Source organism: Jaculus jaculus, chromosome 12, assembly GCF_020740685.1.
Source record: "Jaculus jaculus isolate mJacJac1 chromosome 12, mJacJac1.mat.Y.cur, whole genome shotgun sequence".
Taxonomy (NCBI): domain Eukaryota; kingdom Metazoa; phylum Chordata; class Mammalia; order Rodentia; family Dipodidae; genus Jaculus; species Jaculus jaculus.
The window spans coordinates 105,179,124-105,198,947 of NC_059113.1; the positions used below are offsets into that span (position 1 = coordinate 105,179,124).

A 19,824-nucleotide genomic window follows, 5' to 3' on the forward strand; every position below is an offset into this window, starting at 1 on the left:
ATATTGATGTCATAATCGAACCTATCTTTTGGTTGTGCTTGGAAATGAGACGTAATAAGGATGTTGTGTGGCAAGTCATGCAGTATTTCAAGCAATTCGAATGTCAGGAAGAACACTGCCACTGTGTCCTGTCTTTCCTGAGCCCAAGTAGCTAGCTTGGACTGCCCATGCGTTAGACATTTGGCTGCACTTGAGCTTTGAGCTGTAGCCACGACCCCTTTCTATGGCCGGCTCGGCGGCTCTGGTTCTCATCATGTGATCACCCGCCCTTCCCCCATGTCTCTCTCTGGCATGAAGCTTTATGGGGCCAAGTCTGAACTAAAAACTGTCTCTCTTCTACCAGAGTACCTACTTGGCTTCTCTGACCCATTCCCTCCCAGTGCTGAATTGATGTTATTACACCGAATGTCACTTTTAAATTGTCTGTTTTCACTGTATCTAATAGCAGGCAATTAGAAATGTTCTTTTGGTTTCAGTCCAGTGTTAAAACAGTCATGATGGCCATATGATATTGTTGACCTCTGGATGGAACTCCAGCATTTAATGGAATGTACACATCAGGTTTTAATTCATTTATAAAAGGAAATCTTTTGATTGCTTATGCAAGCATCGTTTAAAAGCATCTATTTAAAAATACCCCACGTCAAGCTGGGTGTGGTGGCGCACGTCTTTAATCCCAGCCACTTGGGAAGCAGGGATAGGAGAATCACCATGAGTTAAGGCCAACCTGAGTCTACATAGTGAATTCCAGGTCAGCCTGAGCTCTAGAGTGAAACCTTACCTTGAAATATATATATGTATGTATGACTTCCCTTATTCACTCAAGTTTTTTAGTCATTATCAAGTTATATCTTAGGAGTGAACATTTTTTCTTGGGGGGCTGATAAGGGACAAATCACTACCATCTTACTATTTTTTTTTTTAACTTTAGCTTTATTGAGGTGTAATTTACCATACAGTTAACCTGTTGAAAGGCTGTCCCTTTAAAACAAATAAATAAACAAACCCTGTGGAATTAAATTTAGTCTTACCATTTTTGTTGTAGTGCTAAACATATCTGTGGCAAACTTTGATTTCCTGAACATATTCTTTTCTCTGATGTGCCTTATGTCTTTTGTGATCGTTAATAATAGAAATGGGTTAGAAAACAAGGGTTTAGAAAAACAATTGTAGTCAATAATTGGGGGCAACTTACCTGAATATGTTTGCATTGGAATAGTTTCATAAAGATTCATTGAAGTCTCAAGTCTTGTCTCTCAAAGTGTGGGACTTTTGAAAGCCAGCCTAGGGCAGGGATGAGAAGAGCGGAGTGGCCAGATCCGTGAGGTGTGTCTGGGTTAGTCGTGGAGTGGTTCAGATGGGAAAATTGGAGAATGACAAGTGTTTGGATTTTGAGGACAGCATTGACTTTGGTTTCAGTACAGTCTAGAAAGTATTTGGGTGCAATAAATAGAACTAAAACCTCAAGGCATAACATTTCCTTCCCACTAATATTAGCACACTTTGACTTTCTGTGAAAAAAAGTTTAAAACTGAGTTCTTAAGAAGTGTGCGAATCATCAGAGTATTGGAGTACTGAGGGAAAGGAAGGAAGGGTCTAAACGGTTTGGGCATGTGCTAAATCGTGAACGAGGCATGCCTCCAGCTCGTGGAGATGACCAGAGCCTGAGATCCCTTTCTTGAAGCTCTTGGTGCCCTTGACTCTGGCATTACTAATGAGCACGTAACCGCTTCAATTTGTTAGTTTCTTTCTGAGGCACACTTAGGCCTATCCTTTGTGTATACCAACTCCAGTCTTACCAGAGAGCAGCTCACCTTCCTGCTGGTGGATGAAGTCAGTCAGAGTCCTTCTGCAGTGGACACTTCACATGACCAGGACGTGAGGTGTAGCTGCATTCTCTCATGGGAAAGAGACGGCTTGCTTTCCAGCGATAGCAGTTGCTAAGTTCTTTCATGTCAGGACTGGTCTACCCCGAGGTCGTAAGACCTCTAAGGAGCTTCTGCTTGCAGACGGGTTATCAATACTCTCACTTATCCCATTAGAAGTTTAAAACAAAAGATTTGAAGCATCAAGTTAGAAAGAGTATTAAATTTACCACCCATCTTAAGAAATAAATAACTATTTTATGATAGCAAAATGTTATCGGAATAGTTAACAGTGTTGTATACTCCAGCAAATATATTTACTTCTTAACCTGTTAGAAGTCAGCTGGGGTCTCATGTCTACCCCTCGGTGTTGAGTCTGCTGTGATAGGCTCTAAAGTATGTATAATGTATGAAGAAAATTTAGCCTCTTACAGAAAGGTCATTGGAAAGGGAAAAGGGCTTTAAGTTTTTAAAAATACAATGACTATGGATATGATTTTACTGTGCCCCACAGTGAGGAGGGTAAAGACAAAAGCCATGCCTGCTCCCTCTTCTTGTACTTTTGACTCATTCCTCTGTCTTTCGTGCCCATTGGATGGGTGTTCCTACTAAGCACATGGCTTTACAATGTTGTGCACAGGGCGCTTAGTGATATTCTAACAGGTCTCATCTCGAAAGGGCTTTGATTACTAGGCAACTGACAAGTATATGATTGTTAGATAGGAAATTTCCAACATTCATACCTTTACTTAAAAGCTTATATTTCATTGTTCACTAGCAGCGTAATGTCATCTGTTCCCTCTCCTAGAAAACTCACCTTGTTCAATAAGATGTCAGAGCCCAGGGTGTAGTTCAGTGCTACATGTACTTTGCATGTATGAGACCCTGAGGTTCATTTCAGTCACTCTCCAGACCCTTCCACAAAAAATTAAAAAAGTAAATAGACAAAAAAAGAACAATCTGCCAGATACCTAAGTCTTGAGTTGCTCTAGTGCTTTCATTATTCAATTCGTTTTTCCAAATAAGATTAGAATTCTCTGAGAAATGGGGCTAGGCCTCCCTCAGAACGCAGGCAGCTGCCCATCTATTTTCCTTGGGATAAGCCAGCTGTGACACGAGGAAGGTAACCCATGTGCTTGAGACACACTTCCATTTCTTTTTTACTTTTTCATTTTTATTTTTCAAGGTAGGATCTAGCTGTAGCCCAGGCTGACCTGGAATTCACTCTGTTGTCTCAGGGTGGCCTTGACCTCATGGTGGTCCTCCTACCTCTGTCCACCATCATGCCTGGCTTCCTCTTCCATTTCTAAAGACCTCAATGCCAGAGCTCTAAGGGCCACTAAATTAGTAATTGTTACTGCTTTCTCAAGGACACTTTAAGGTATTTAGTTTGACCTCTTTCCTTCCCTTTGCCTTCCCCTATCCTGCCCCGCCCCGCCCATGCTATCCTTGTCTGTGCAGTGAGTTTCAGGCTAGCCAGGGCCGCATAAGTTGTCAGACCGTATCAATAAACAACAAAACCAGCCCACTGGAAGTTTTTAGTTTTAGTCCTTCCTCTCTTCTTCTTTCAAAAAAAAAAAAAAAAAAAAGTTTATCACCATAAATAGTAATTTTTTTTTTCTGGTTTTCTGAGGTAGGGTCTCACTCTAGCCCAGGCTCTGTAGTCTCAGGGTGGCCTCGAACTCATGGTGATCCTCCTACTTCAGCCTCCTGAGTGCTGGGATTAAAGGTGTGCACCACCAAACCCAGCTAAGTTTAGTTTTTAATACCATAAATCCACTAGATTATTACTTATTAAAAAATTGAGCCAACAAGTTTTTAATTTTAGTTTATGTTCTAGGGGGAAAGCATTTGTTTTCTATTAAAAATAGCCTACCAAGCACATGAGTTTTGCTACATGTTTGCTCTGAGGTAATGCTTTGATGAAGCATTTCATTTGATGGACAATAGCTTTTGTTTATGTCTGGGACTTTGACTGATCGATGATTTCTTCTTTCTAGACCCATCCTTTTACCGTTTATCCACTTGTTCGCAATTCTCAACAGTTGCAGCTGGCTGATTGTGCAAACTATCCTGGGTGTGGCAGTCAGGTTTGCATAGCTGGTAGAAATCACCCAACCAAGATCAGCTTGTGGGGAAAAAACAGGTTTCTTTTGGCTTACAGGCTCGAGGGGGAAACTCCACAATGGCAAGGGAAACGATGGCATGAGCAAAGGGTGGACACCACCTCCTGGCCAATATCAGGTGGACAACAGCAACAAGACAGTGTGCCAAACACTGGCAAGGAGAAGCTGGCTATGACACCCATAAGCCCACCCCCAACAATACACTGCCTCCAGGGGTGTTAATTCCCAAATCTCCATCAGCTGGGAACCTGGCTAAGTTTATGGGGACACCTGAATCAAACCACCACACTTGGTTTTAAAATATCAGCATCATCATAAGTGTTTCAAAGTTCAGCTGAATTTATGTGAATAATTATGGCTAATATAGATAGTTAAAGCTCTCAATTTGCTCCTTCAGGGCCTGTAAGGAGAGAAAGAAATTAGAAGTATGGCTTGCTCCCTGGTTTGTTCCTTTATTTATAAGAAAATCCAATGTTGTCACCTTAAACTCATGCAGTTATATTGGTAGCCTAAGTTATTTTTCAAGGAAATATTAAAAAATATCCTGTGGTATTTAAAATACTTTCTGGATAGAGATGTGCTCTATTTTTAATTATTTTCCAAGCAAGTTTACTTGGAAGCATTTCCTGTCTGGAATATATTTGGTTAAGGCAGAGGGCAGACATATTTCTGTTCTAGTGAAGTCTGTTGATTAAAGTTACTGTCATTGTCTTTTAGAATGATCACTGTTGAACCATTTTGTAAAGTTACACATTTTGATATTTATTTCTAAACATTAGGTTGTTTACAAATACAAATGTATTTGGTAATTAATTTCCAGGCTAGGGTTGTAACTCAGTGTTAGATCATTTGCTTAATATCCACAAACCATTGAGTACTATCTCCAGCATAAAATAAATAAATAAATAAATTCCCTAGGAAGTGAATAGAATCTCTGAAAGCAGATGGTATCATGTATGCCATTATTCACTTACACCTTTGGCCTAACACAAACTACATCTCATAATTGTATGTTGATACAGTTGCATCTAGCTTGTGTAATTAGCATTAGCTAACACTCCTAGGAGTGGCACCAGAAGCCACCTGCACTCAGGATGTGGTCTTCTATGATAAGCACAAGGTCATTATTCCCAGTCATCTGTGCATCAATGTGCTGGCCTAACTTTCAATGCACCAGGCTTTTAGGTGATTTTAGAAGCAATGGACATAACTCTTCCTGAAGGTTTATGACCCGCTTGACGTTCTGTACAGTTTTGTCTGTGAATCCAGCCCTCAGTTCAGCCCATTAGGTGATGGTATTTCTCCTTTTAAGTGAGCTGAAGTTACAGGCTCAGTCTTCATGGTTCCTCACGTGTAAATGTCTACTAGTAGAGGTAGGTAGACATAAATCTTTTCTACAGTGTTCTTTGTTTATGTGTTTGGTGTGTGTGTGTGGTCAGGCCTCTTGCTATTACAAATGAATGCCAGATGCTTGAGCCACTTTCTGCACCCAGCTTATGTGACTGGCTTAAAAACTGAACCCAGAAAAGCTACCACGATGGAGAGACAGACTCAGAACACATGTCATAATGTCTCTTGGGAAGAGAGAACAATGATCACTAAGTAACAAGTCTTGTCAGGTTATTAGTTTGTAAAACCAATTTAGGTACCATATTTTCTTAGTATGATTTTATTTTTGATGTAATAATTATTGGTTGAGCTTATTACTGGTAGTGGCATATACTGAGGAATTACGTGATACGTGAAAATATGGAGTTTCATTTTCAGGTTAAAATTCAAAGATGCTACAAAAAAAAAAAAAAAAAAAAAAGAAATTGAACTCGGGCCAGCAGGCTTTTAAGCAAGCACTTGTAACTGCTGAGCCATCTTCCCAGCCCCTTAGACATGAATCTTTCCTCATTCCATGAAATTATTAATCAAAAATGAATTTAAGATTTCTTCCTATACTCTTTGTTTGAATTTTTTTCAAGCTAGGGTCTCACTCTAGTTCAGCATGACCTGTAGTCATTCTGGAGTCCCAGGTGAGCCTCAAATGGACCTCTGTCTCCCAAGTGCTGGGGTAAAAGGTGCATGCCACCACACCCAGCTTAAGTTTGAAATTTTATCTGAGATAAATATCAAATATTTGAACCAGGTTAGATTATTACTGTTGTAGTGCTTTAAAAAGAAACAGCTATAGTGTTGGATGTCCAACTTGAAGAAACAATACTATTATGCAACAATAGGTTTTGGTTGGTTCATTAGTCCTTTTCTTTCTTATATTTAAAAGATTTTATTAGCACATATTAATTACATGATAATGGAGTTCACTGTGATATATTTTTAAATATATATATATTTATTTATTGACAACTTTTATACTTACAGACAACAAACCATGGTATTTCCCTCCCCTTCCCCATTTTCCCCTTCATAGCTCTGTTCTCCATCATATCCCCTCCCTCTCTCCATTAGTCTCTCTTTTAATTTGATGTCATCATCTTTTTCTCCTATAATGAGGGTCTTGTGTAGGTATTACTAGGCCCTGTGAGGTCTTGGGTATCGAGGCCAGTTTCTTTCTGGACAGTTGTACGTAAGAAGTGGAACTCTTCCTTTGGCTCTTAGGTTATTTCTGCCACCTCTTTGGCAATGGACTCTGTGCCTTGGAGGGTGTGAGATGTTTCTCACTGTGATATTTGTACATTTAGATAATATACTTTGATTTTATCTACTCAGTTCCCATTCCTTATCCTCCCCTTTCCTACCCATGTATTCTCTTTTCCCCTAACAGTCTCTTTTGTTTTTCTTTATTACTTTTTATTAGGTAGCACCTTTATATGAAGACATCATATGTTGGCACCAGCATGTCTCTCCTCTCTGACTCCATTCCACTGAGTGGGATTGCTGGTTTTCACTGCGGGGTTGTGGGTTTGAGTTGTGGGAGCAGCAGTCAGTCAGTGTGTGGGTGGGGCAGTATCTCTGGATGTTCCCTCCCACACTTTGGCTCTTGCAGTATTTCCGCCCCTTCTTCTTTGACCCTTGGTGGGTGTGTTTTAAGTCTACAGTAGTGTTGAGCTCTCAGCAGCTTCTGGATTTGTGCTTTGGTGAATTTTGGGTATCCTTAGTGCCTGTCTCCATTATCCTGGCCCTTGCCTTGGAAGCAGCACTCTTCTTCATCTGGCCAGTTCCCCTGTGATTTCACCTGGGCCCTGGCTGAGAGGTGAGGGCTGGTTCATCTCCTGTCAGGGAGTCAGCTGTCTATTCTTGTCTTGTTGATAGATTTTGGCTGGCATTGGTTCTTGCTGCCTTCAGGCCCCACTTATGCTGGCACCTCACCCAGTCTGAGCCACAGGCCCCAAACACCCTTACACTCCAAACACAACTGCCCATTAGTCTTTTTTGTTGCAAGTTTTTTCCCTTTTATGACTATCCATAAAGCTCAGCAATTTTCCCCCTTTTAACCTTGTGGCTTCATTTAAATACAGCAATGAGTTTGTTTATGCATTATTTTTTAAATTATTTATTTACGAGAGAGAGAGAGAGAGAGAGAGAGAGAGAGAGAGAAGGGGCATTCCAGGTCCTTTATTCACCATAAACAAGCTGTAGGTGCATGTGCCACCTTGTACATCTGGCTGCATATAGGTGCTGGGGACTGAAAATTCGGCTCTTTAGGCTTTGTAGGCAAGTGTCTTAACTGCTAAGCCATTTTTTTCCCCATCCAGGAATGGTTTTTACTGGTAAGTAGTACCATTTTATAACAAAATAATGAAATTAGTGTACTTTGAAATATAGGCACTAATATTGTAGTAAAGAAAGCCAAAATCTTGTTGAAAAGTCTTTCATAGGAATATTTTTCAATACCACTTAAATCATTCACTTTCCACCAGAAAATACTGGAAACGTTTTGGTAATGTGTAAAAGTTTTGACACATTTACCCATATCATGCCGGAGCGCGTGCATGCACGCGCGCGCACACACACACGCGCACACACAGACACACACGCACACACACGGAATAGAAAAAGCATAAGTAATGTACAGAGTTGTTGAAAACTCAGGGGTAAAGAGACAGCTCAGGCATTCAAGGCTCTTGCAAAGCCTGGCAGCATGGACTCTGTTCCCAGTACCCACAAAAAGCCAGATGCACAAACTAGCACATGCTTCTGGAGTTTGTTTGCAATGGCAAGAGGCCCTGGTGTGCTCATTCTCATGTCCCCCCCCCCCCACGCACTTGCAAATAAAAACAACTTTTTTTAAAGCTTCTATAACCAGTTCTGGTAGCCAGGCCTGTAATCTTAGCTACTTGAGAGGCTAAGACACATTCACAGTCTCTGTGGGCTGTATGAAGCCCTGGGTTCATTCTCCAGTACCCCAAACTGCTCTGTGTTGACATGATCTCTCTCTTTCTAGCATCCTCATTCCCATCACCCTTTCCGCCCCATTTTGCTGTTAGTGGGTGTGTTACCGGCTTAAGATCATGACCAAGATTGTAAGAACCTCCCAGTTGAACCGCTTAAGTAATACACTTTATTTTGAATTTCTACAAAATCATGACCATTCATCCTCTGCTTTCATTTGTTTACAGTGAGTTCTGGTAGTTGTCACAGTCCTTTTTACATGATGTGTGTCAAGCTAGTGCCTTAGTACACATACAAAGTAAGAACATTATACTGAATCGGAACAGTTTCTTTTCTATAGGGAAGTAATACTCCTAGACTATTATATTCTTCCATAAGCTGGCCATGGTGGTTTAGATTTCTGTAACTACGTAGGAGGTTGAGGCAGCTGATAACTAGAGCCCATGATTTCAATACCAGCTTAGGCAACATTGATGTCATCTCAGAAAAGGAAAAGAAATCCCTGTTTAATTGAAACTTACCCATACATGCTCTCAGCATATGATTGTAAGATGACTGTTTGCAGTCAGTCCATTTCAGTACAACAGTAACACCAACAGGCTAAAAGTCCCTTCTCTAGGTGTATTCTGTGTGTTAAACCTTCTCAGCTTTTACAGCCAACTACCAGCTTTTCTTCCATTAGAATACATTTCTGCTTCTCTTGCTGTGATATCATGTATGTAGTGCTTGTAACCTGAGATTACATTAGGATTCTTTACGTGCAGCAATCTAACCTGAGATTACATTAGGATTCTTAGGAATGGTGCTTGACTCATAAGGAGCTTACTGGCTGGCTGTTTTACAGATCACCTCCACCATTTTCCCTTCCTCAAGACACTATTCTCCAGTCTTCTCTCCCCAATACTGTCTTCCATAAGTGTGTAGGTGTTTTATTCTTACCTCTGAAATTTGAATTTCCTAGTTTTACCTGTCAAGTTACATTAAGTCCCTAATTTTTTTTTTATAATTACAGAACCATCTTATTATGCTTTTTCTCATTTTAGACACCTTAGTTTTGAAGTCTAAGTGGAATCATGGAATGGATTTTTTGTTTTGTTTTGTTTGTTTTTCGAGATAAAGTCTCACTCTGGTCCAGGCTGACCTGGAATTAACTATGTAGTCTGAGGGTGGCCTCGAATTCACAGTGGTCCTCCTACCTCTGCCTCCCGAGTGCTGGGATTAAAGGTGAGCCACCATGCCTGGCTGCATTTATTTTTTGTTTGTGTGTCAAGTTCTAGGGCTAAAGTATAATATATCATTGACAATATTAGAAATGAAATGCTAGTGGTCCATGACCTCAGCTAACTTAATATTCCAGTTTATAATACAGCATTTTATGTTTTTTGTTGAGTAAACTGAAGGGTAATTAGCAGTTCATTGTCCTTAATGCAAATGTATTAGTCACAAGGGAATACCTTATGCAGCATATTAGTAGCAGAGATAATTCTCAACATTGTTGCTTTTTAAAATGTAGTAGGGAGCTTGCTCAAGGGGCTTGCCAGTAGAAGAGGCATTGAAGTGGTTTCAGCCCGTATCCAAGGACTCCACTTTGAAACCTTGAATATTGCAAGGTTGAGGTCTGGCCTTTTCTTAAAATAGGTTCTGGAAAATGAAGTAAGCCTTGTTTAATGTGCTAGTAAAGTCTGCTCAGTTTTCAAACGAGGGCATTTGTAGAAGCCTAGTGTCGGGGTTCCCCAGCGACTCCTGGGTTTATCTCTGTTTCTCTGCCTGCCTCTACGTGTGCCAACTTTGAACCTTTTTTTTCTCCCTACTTTGTTTGACTACAGGCATATTTATTACAGGGAGGTTGCCACATTATACACACAACACAGAGGAATTGCTGCTAGGAATTTTTATGTATTAAAGAAGCTACCTAAAGATAAAATCCCTACAGAGTGAGTTTCTGGAGCATCTCTAAACCATTTTACCTGAATTCCATTAGGTCTTTCTGACACCAGTTTACTTAAAGCATTGTGTCCAGGATTTCTGAAGCCTGAATTGAGGTTCAACTTGGGTGTTCAGGCAACATTTACTATATGTCAAGCACTGTGTGGATTTCTTTGATTATTTTTTCTCATAATTATTTTACACTACTGCTTTCAGTGAGTAGAGACTGGTCTGAGGTATACTCAGAGATGATCTAGATTATGTGGAACTATAGGATTCGATTAAGATATCAAGAGTTCCTCAAGTGTGGGCCTGTAATCCCAGCGACGTGGGCTGGGCCAGGGGCTGAGCCAGGCGGATCAGAACCTTGCAGCCAGAGTAGGCAATAAAGCATGTTCAAGGCCAGCCTGGGCAACTTAGTGGACCTTGTCTGAAAATAAAAACGAAAAAGAGGACTGGAGATACAGCTCAGTGACAGATCCCAAGTCTCTTTCTGTGATAGACATAGTAATTCAGAAGCAATTCACCGAAAAAGGAAGAGTCAGTGCACAAGTGTGTCAGTACGAGGTGGTATACGTAGCCAGTGTGACAGTGTTCCTGAGTGTGTCAGTACAAGGTGGTGTACGTAGTCAGTGTGACGATGTTCTTGAGTGTGTCAGTACAAGGTGGTGTATGTAGCCAGTGTGACGATGTTCTTGAGTGTGTCAGTACAAGGTGGTGTACGTAGCCAGTGTAACACTGTTCCTGAGTGTGTCAGTACAAGGTGGTGTACGTAGCCTGTGTGACAGTGTTCCTGAGTGTGTCAGTACGAGGTGGTATACGTAGCCTGTGTGACAGTGTTGCTGAGTGTGTCAGTATGAGGTAGTGTACGTGGCCTGTGTGACACTGTTCCTGAGTGTGTCAGTACGAGGTGGTGTATGTGGCCTGTGTGACACTGTTCCTGAGTGTGTCAGTACGAGGTGGTGTATGTGGCCTGTGTGACAGTGTTCCTGAGTGTGTCAGTACGAGGTGGTGTACGTAGCCTGTGTGATACTATCCAGCCTTTTAAACAGTTAAAACAAAAAGCCTACGTGCTTCCCCATGGATAGAATTTGACGACATCGGGCTAAGGTGTCAGCAGTGAGCAGACGCTGTAGTCACTGTCTGGATCCCTAGGCTCAGCAGGCAGGGGGATAGTGGTTCAATGGGGCTGTGAGGAGAGACCAAGACGTTGCTCACTAGGGAGTATGGGGATTGAGTTTTGGAGATGCAGGACATTATGGACGTGGATGATGATGGTGATGGTGCTTAACAGTGGGAATGTGTTTAAATGTCAGTGAACTATATACTTAACAATGGTTAAAAGGGTAAATTGTAACGCCACATATCACAATAAGGAAAGCACAACAGTTGACCCTAGACAATGACATTCCGTATTTTCCATGTATCCCATGCCCCAACATATCCATGTGCCAACAATTCTTCTTGAAGCTTAAGTCCAAGTAGCCCCATGCTATTGGCTATTAGTGTCTGACCTTGTAATATAAAGGCTTCCCACCCACTGTGGCCTTTTTCTTGAAAAAATGTGCCACTTCTCTCAAGAAGGAAGCTAACCTCGTCAGGGAACCTGAGCAACGAAATAAAGTCACACCTCCTCAGGCACCCGTGCTTTTTCTTCTGACAGTTGGCATGATTGCTTCACAGCCTGGCTCCATGCCTACAACCACCTTCCTGTACACCTAGAATTCAGCATGTGAATCTTATTATTTATTCTCTCTTGTACATTAAAACACAGTCATGATGGGTTATGCCAAGTACTGGTTACGAAATAAGGTGAGCTCAAGAATCCCCTGTAGTACACTTACATGAACAAGAACAAATTATTTGACCTACAAGAAGCCCTGACCTAGGTTCTATTTATCTCCATTCCTTAGCCGTCTAGATAGCATGAAATACATCATGGAAAACAAAAACAAAAGCCCTTTATGTTTTGTGTACAAGAACAACCAAATACTTAAATTCTCATAAAAATGTTCAAAAAGTTTCACTTACAGCCAGGCATGGTGGCACACGCCTTTAATCCCAGCATTGAGGAGGCAGAGGTAGGAGGATCACTATGAGTTCAAGGCCAGTCTGAGACTACATAGTGAATTCCAGGTCAGCCTGGCTAGAGCAAGACCCTAACTTGGAAAAAAAAGTAGCACTTAACATAGTTGAGTTAGTCAATGTAGAGGCTATTTACATTATTTTCTATGCTAACTTTAATAATATCTCATGTCCTCATACTTTTTCCACCTACTGCATTCACTTTCTAATTACAATGAAATAAAAAGTGGTATGTTCCATTCATCAATAAGTTAGCCACATTTAGAACTTATGTGATTGATATTGTCATAGCTCACAATGTGTGTGTGTGTGTGTGTGTGTGTGTGTGTGTGTGTGTGTTCGAGGTAAGGCTTCACCCTGGTCCAGGCTGACCTGGAATTCACTATGTAGTCTCAGGGTGATACTCCTACCTCTTCCTCCCGAGTGTTGGGATTAAAGGCATGCATCACCGTGCCCGGGTCACAATATGATTTGTAGTTAAGCTCCATCAAAATCCCAGAGGCACACACACACACAAAAATGCGTTGATTTTTGAGATGAGCAAGACATATGACATTTAAAAGCTAATGTGGAGGCCAGAGATAACAGATAATATAAGAAGGAGGAGATAGATAGATCAAAGAACTATTACACTATTGGAGAAATGACAGGAGGAGGGAGAAAGAAAGTGTATAAGGTTATAAAGTTGGTAGTTAGAAGAAAACAGGAGTCTAGTTTTCAAATACCATTTTGCCTCACAGAATAGTTATACATTGATTTCTTCCATCTTCTTATCCCAGAGGAAAAATTACAGAATATGGGGGAAATCTATGGGTAAGTCAGAAATAGGATATTCTTTGATAATTGGAAATAAGGAATTTTTATAACTTTGATTCCTAATATTTTTATGAACATACCAAACTCATCACCAAGCACTAAATCAGTGGAAAACAAAGGACAATTAATAGTGTTAACTTTTTTTCTGAAGCCAGTACTTCTCATAATTTATATCAAAAAGAAAAAAAATGACAACTAGCTCTTCCCTCCTTCCCTCCCTCCGAGTGAACCTAAGGCAAACATTCTGTAGCTGCGTTGACCAGGTCCACCCAGTTACCCAGGCAGGTCTTGAAATCTAAGAGATGAAACATGGTCTTCCCAATGTTCATTCTCAGTCTGCAGAAATTCCTTCCATCCATCCATCCATCCATCCATCCATCCATCCATCCATCCATCCATCCATCGGAATTGAGTGACCACAGTGCCCACCCTGCCTGGTGGTCTGGGTGCAGCCATATTCATAAACAGACATTTTGCCAGTTAGCATGAACTTTTAGAGTATTTGTGGGGAAGCAGAGTAACTGCTTAAATAATGCCATGACAAAATGTCCAATTCCAGCAATAGCACATGCTCCAGTGAAGAGATGAACAGTACTGTGATTCAGGAGTGCATTTCACCACGCTAGTTTTGGGTGGAGTGGGGGATGGGTAAAGGAAGAAGGAAGCTTCCAGCAGAGGAATTCACACAGATGAAAGCCCCTTTGTCCACCAAAGAAGCAGAAGCTTGAGCAACTTGGAGTGCAGAGAGTGAGAGTGAGCATGGTGTGAGTCTAGAAAGTGAGACCGTCTTGGGCTGGAGAGACAGCTTAGTGGTTAAGGCATTTGGCCTATGAAGCATAAGGACTCAAGTGCGACTCTCCAGGTCCCATGTAAGCTAGATGCGCAAGGTGATGCAAGCATGCAAAGTCACACATGCACACCAGATGGCATGACACACACACACATCTGGAGTTCAATTGCAGTGGCTGGAAGCCTTCATGGGCTAATTCTCTCTCTCTCTCTCTCTCTCTCTCTCTCATATAAAAGAATAATGAAAAACAAAGAGAAAATGTATAAATCTTGCAGACTCGCAGACGTGGGTTTTTCATTCTTTATATTGGACATAATGGGAAGTCATTGGCACTTTGTAATCTTTAAAAGGGGTATGGTAGATGATGGTGAAATAATCATATTTCAGGTCTTAAATGTCAGAAAGAAGTCTGGTAAGTGGGTCAAGTGTCTATGATGAGAATTGAATCTCGACTGTTTACTGAGGAGACTTGTGATTTGGAAGGCAAAAGAAAAAGTAGCGCCTGGAGTGGGAGGGGTAGCAGGGTGAACGGAAGTGCAGCTGAGGCACCTAAGGGCTCTGAGGGACAGCCATGACAGCTGGAACCGGAGACTGGGGCTAAGGGTCACTCCTGTAAGTTTAAACTGCGTCAACAGGATCAAGGTGGTTTTCCATGATGATGATGATGGAGAGAAACTGAAAGCCACAACAAGTCATTCTTGAGACATTTGGTGAAGTGTGGGAGGAGCTTAAGACCATCGCTGTGGGGAAGCATGGGGTCTAAGGGAGATTGCTAGATTGGTTTTGATTTAGTGAAAGGGCACAAGACATTTGAAAGCTGATGGGGAGTGGCTCTGCCATGTTAAGAATATGTGGCGATCAGAGATGATGGTAGCATAAACCATCTAAGAAGGAGACAGGTAGAAGGATCCCACATCAGTGTTAAAGAGAATAGTTGCCTTGTGGTACAGGAGAAAGAATAGGATGGATACAGTCTTAGGATGGACCAGAAGCCCAGTTAGGACGCCCTGACAGTATGAAAGCCCATTGTTACAGATGGTCTATTTCTCGCATTTGTTTTCTATTCTATGTCACTTAAAGATAGGTCTGCTCGTGAGGACCTGATGGTTGTTTCAGAGTTAAGTGTCTTTATTCTCTAGTACTGAAACACAGGTAACCCAGTATATCTAGGTGAAAGTTAAGAATTTGTGGGTAGAATATAATTTCATTTTGATGCTACCTCTATAAGTATGGCTTGCTAAGAAAAATCCCAGGTGGTTTATTATATTATTGGTGTGTGTGTGTGTGTGTGTATGTGTGTTTGTGAAGACTGTACCTAAATTTACACAAAGCTTTCTCAGTGTGCATTTTGGAAATTTTTGGGTAGCTCTTTGTTTCACTGTAGCACAGTGATACTTGAGGGTGGGGTAGAGGTCACATTGATTCCTTTCTGCCCACCTTGGTTAAAAATCATATTTTAGTTTAAAGCTGTCCAAGTAAGTCGTTGCTCCGTTTCCCACCCTGTCTTCACTGATAATATTTGGAGTCAGCAATCAATGGATTCCATTCCTCTGAGACTTGGTTAACCTCCAGCCGCTGATATAATCCAGGCAAGAGTTTGTTACTTTATGTGAATTGTCCGTTGCTGCCTTAATGAGTGAAATGGTTAAGTAGAGGAGAGGGCGAGCCTTAAGGAGTGTGTGTACCGTTTGAGCTGAATATTTCAGTGTATAGAGGGAGAGGGAGGGTGAGAGAGAAACCCACTTACATCACTAGAACTGCATCGAGTGTGAGCCTGGCAGGTTAGGAGACAGACTACAGTGTCTTGCTTTCTGCAGGAAACAGCAATGCCGTTTGTTTCCTAAGAGGGATTTTTTATTTAAAAAGGAAGCTTTCTCTACCCAGGAAATGGCTTTCCTTGTGCGTTGCTATGCCAACTGCCTGCAGCCATGGTCCTCCAAAGTAAGCCCAATAATGTAATTATGTTGGTGTCTTGCATTCGGGCTCATGATTTCTGAGATTGTGCATATGTGTGTGTGTGCATGTGTGTTCTGTCAGGGACTGGCTTGCAAGCATGCTTGTGTTGAGTGTAAGGGACAGACATCATTAAATTAAATGTCCATCAGTGTCCTACTGCTGAGATTAATTGTGCAAACTTGGTTAGTGGAGTGGGACCGAGATCACCGGTGACCACCGTCGGCAGCGTTAGCAGCCAGGGAGGAGGTCCCGATTCACACGCTCTGCCCTGGATCCCACCCCCCTTTCTTTTTCTTCTTGGTCGGAGGGGTCTGTACGTGTGATTGCAAATGAAACAAGAGTATTAACAATGCTTGGCTGGATGTTAGAGACGGGCTCTGACACCACCCTGGCTAATATAATTCTGTATTAAGCCTTTTGGAGGGGAGTCTGTGTGCAGTCAGCCATTTTAGTTTTTTTTTTTTTTTTTTTTGGATCTTGCCCCCCCCCCCCCCCCCCCGCCCCGTTTGTCCTTCGGCCTCAGAAATGATCTTGTTCTCTTAGCAGCCTGAAGGCTGGGTGAGGTTCTCTGGGGCTCATTGCAGCCTCAGAGGGTTAGAGTTTCAGTGTGATAAAGATGGAGCCGGGCCCCCGTTGTTCAGATTCCTTTTCTGCCTACAAGTGTGCAGGGTTTGTAAGCTCACCAGTAGTGACACTTTAAGCTGCAGCTTGGTTTTTTCCCCTCCCTCCCCCTCCCCTCTTTTCTTTAATTTCAAGCTGTAGAGGGTGACTTGCCATCGTGAGAGATTGGTACACGATGTGTAAATTCAGTTCACCATATGTTTCTTCACTATGAAACCGCTGGCAGTCCCTGCTAGCCATGGAGTTCTGGGCCAGCAGGAGAAGCAGTCCGTAAGTACCGCAGGCGCGGCTGGCACGGGAGCCGGCAGGCAGCGCTGGCAATGGGTGTTGCTGGGTCCCCAGGGAAAGCCGTATTTTAGAGGCCGGTGATAGTCTTGTTCGGAGGAGGGAGGGTGAGTGACAGCAGGCTGGCTTTGCCTTGCTGTGATTTCCAAAAATCTTCTGCAGGACCACTGATTCATTTGGAGCCGACTGTTAGCTGTGAGAAATAATGCATGGCTGGAATTTATCTGCAGAAAATAATCCTTGATGGTTTAGCCTCTAACTGGATACTGGACCACGCTCACCACCTGGCTCGGAGTTAATGTAGTAAGAGCTCCCAGGGAGGACCTAGCCCACAGAACCTGGTGAGGGACGCCCATGGGTGGGAGGAAGGGAAGGACGGAGTGTGCAAGTGAGGGAGGATTTTGGCTATTGGACTGGTCCTAAGACGACTTGTGGGGTTCATCTGACTTCTTAGCATTTGGTAATTGGTGATGAAAGCACATGATATTGTTTTAATGCCACAGGAAAAAAATGACTGCTCCTTTATAATTGATCCCATGAGTCAGCTCTGTGATTGTCTTGCTGAAATCCCCAGGCAGCCACTGCTGTTTGTGAGACACTGCTCCATGCCCAACTCTAGGTCACAGCTGCCTGTTCCAGTAACATGTGAGCTCCCGTGGTGCACTCTTGGTTCACCATTTCACAAGTTTTCTGCCGTTGTGCCAGCACATGACATTGATACATACAACAAATCCCAAAGTGGAAATGCATCAATTTAAGCAGTGCCTATAGACATCTCAAGTATTTTGGAGGCATCTCCTTACATATCCTAGAACTAATTGGTCACCACATTAGGGTATAGGAATTTTCTTATATGTATTTTACAAAACAAAAACAGACCCCCCCCCCCCCCAAAGGTAAGATACCAGACTTCAGAAATGGATATAAACCACAGAGGCCTTGGAAACCTGTAAGTAGGCAGCCATGAATTTAGAGAATTTTGATGCTTGGATGTCGGGGTTACTGCTTTTGCCCATCACTATGAAGTGCATTATTGATAAGTGTAGGAGTTTTTCAGATGCAGCGGCCCTCAGACAAAGCTTCCCGTGGGAAATGGGCCCCAGTGCTGTTGGTAGTAAGCAGAGGCGCTGTGGTAACCCCACCCAACAGGGTCCTAGTCTGGCTTTACTAGTTCGACTGCCTGAGATAAGATCCACAAAGGTCAGTCTCAGACCTGACTAACTGAGCAATTGTCCTAGAAAGTTCCGTCTGAGTTTTTTAGTGCCAGGCATTTGAAATTCAGCTCCTCTGAGGCCATGACTTTTCAGATAAAAGAGGTGTATATTAAACTGCCCTTGAGGAACCTTAGGTGGAAGACTTGAGCCATAGGAATGGGAGGCAGGTGGCATTTGAATTACTAGTAATATTAATAAAGAAAATTTACTAAAATTATTTATTGGTAGAAGGGTGAAGGCATTACTAGTATTGTGCAAACAAGAGCCATTGGAACAGATACCACAAAACACTGCCCTGTTCACCAGGGAGCCTCATTTCTCGGTGTGCAGCACCGCACCGCTGAAATGGTAGAATTTTCACCACAGTATGTTGCGTGATGGTGCTGTGGCTCACGATGCCGTGGCCACTTCTTACCCGTCCACTCCTGATCTAGACTTGTCAACTTAGAATGTTTCACAAGGAGTCAAATAATAGAAAAATGTTTTCAGGGGCTAAAGAGATGGCTCAGTGGTTAAGGTGCTTGCCTGCAAAGCCTAAGGACCCATGTTCAACTCTCCAGATCCCATGTAAACCAGATGCACAAAGGTGAGGCAAGTGCAAGATCGCACATGCCCACTAGGAGTTTGATGGTGGTGGCTGAGGCCCTGGTGTGCCAATTCTCTCTTCCTGTCTCTCTCTCTCTCTCTGAAATAAAAAAATAATAAATTTTTCCAGCTCTCACAGAATGGCAACTCAGTAAACAGTGGTTGACCAAAAGTGAGTGAGAAGTCTCCTCTTTACTCCTGTGGCACTTTGTGTCGCGTGTCACAGCTAACTTCAGGCAAGTCCGTGTCACTCATTTCCCAAGTAATTCTGGTTTGCTTCTCCACAAAGTTTGTAGCATTTTAATATTTTTTATATACTATTTATTTACAAGGAAGGAGGGGGCAAAGGCGAGAAAAAAAGAGAAATGGGTGTACCAGCACCTCCCACCACTACATCCAAGCTCCCCGTGCCTACAGCACCGGGCATCTGCTTCACATGGATGCCGGGGCACCGAGCCCAGGCGGGCAGTCTTTGCAAGCAGGTACTTTTAACTGCCGAGTCATCTTTCCAGCTCAAAGTTTATAGCTTTTTGTGTGACTTTGCTTCTTGATCCACAAAAAGGGAAGTATGGCACTAAAAATGAAAAACATTAAACTTGGGGAGGATCCCCCCACCCCATGGGTGGCACAAATAGTGAACCCAGTTACTTTATCTTAATCCCTTTTCTGTTTTACACAGAGAACATCCCAGTTGCTTCCGTAGGTAACTACTCTATACTGTTGATGTTCTCATTTAAGTGGATTTATGGATTAATGTTAACACTTTCTCCTCTTAAAACTTGTGAATATTACACATTTTTTTCCCTCTCTGCCTCCTTTCTGTGTGACCCATGGACAGCACTTAAGTGAGTCACAGAAGTTCATTAGCACTGAGCCATGTCACTATTCCATGGAAATCTTTTCAGGTGGCACATGGAGGAATGTTGTCATTTTGTGACTATAGAAATCTTATGAGTTTTCACAAATAAAAAGAGCTTGCTTATATTTCAGAAGTGTGTCATACACATCTGCATTTTCCAGAAAAATGCTATGAACAACTAAATGTATAAGTCATGAATCAGTGATATATACAAAAAAGTTTCATAGGGTTTATAAATTGGGAAAAACGTTAGGCTGGCGTTAAAACTCTCTTTACCCAAGCCACATGTGGTAGCTCATACCTGAACCCCAGACTGGGAGGCTGAGCCCGGAGGGTCCCAAGTTCAGGGCCAGCCGGG

General features: G+C 42.3%; 1 protein-coding gene across 6 annotated transcripts in view; it reads left to right on the plus strand.

Annotated features, from left to right (window-relative positions):
* Positions 1–19,824, plus strand: part of Rapgef2 (Rap guanine nucleotide exchange factor 2) — a 241,677-nt gene that overhangs the window by 138,019 nt on the left and 83,834 nt on the right. Inside the window, exon 1 of one of the 6 annotated variants that reach the window (XM_004655897.2) lies at positions 15,725–15,887. The exons of 4 other annotated variants lie outside the window; for them this stretch is intronic. In XM_004655897.2, coding sequence (XP_004655954.1) covers positions 15,834–15,887 — 54 coding nt within the window. In that variant the 5' untranslated portion in view covers positions 15,725–15,833. Of the gene's footprint in view, positions 1–15,724; positions 15,888–16,664; positions 16,794–19,824 lie in introns of those variants that run through there. One more of the 6 variants, XM_045131903.1, reaches the window with a different exon arrangement.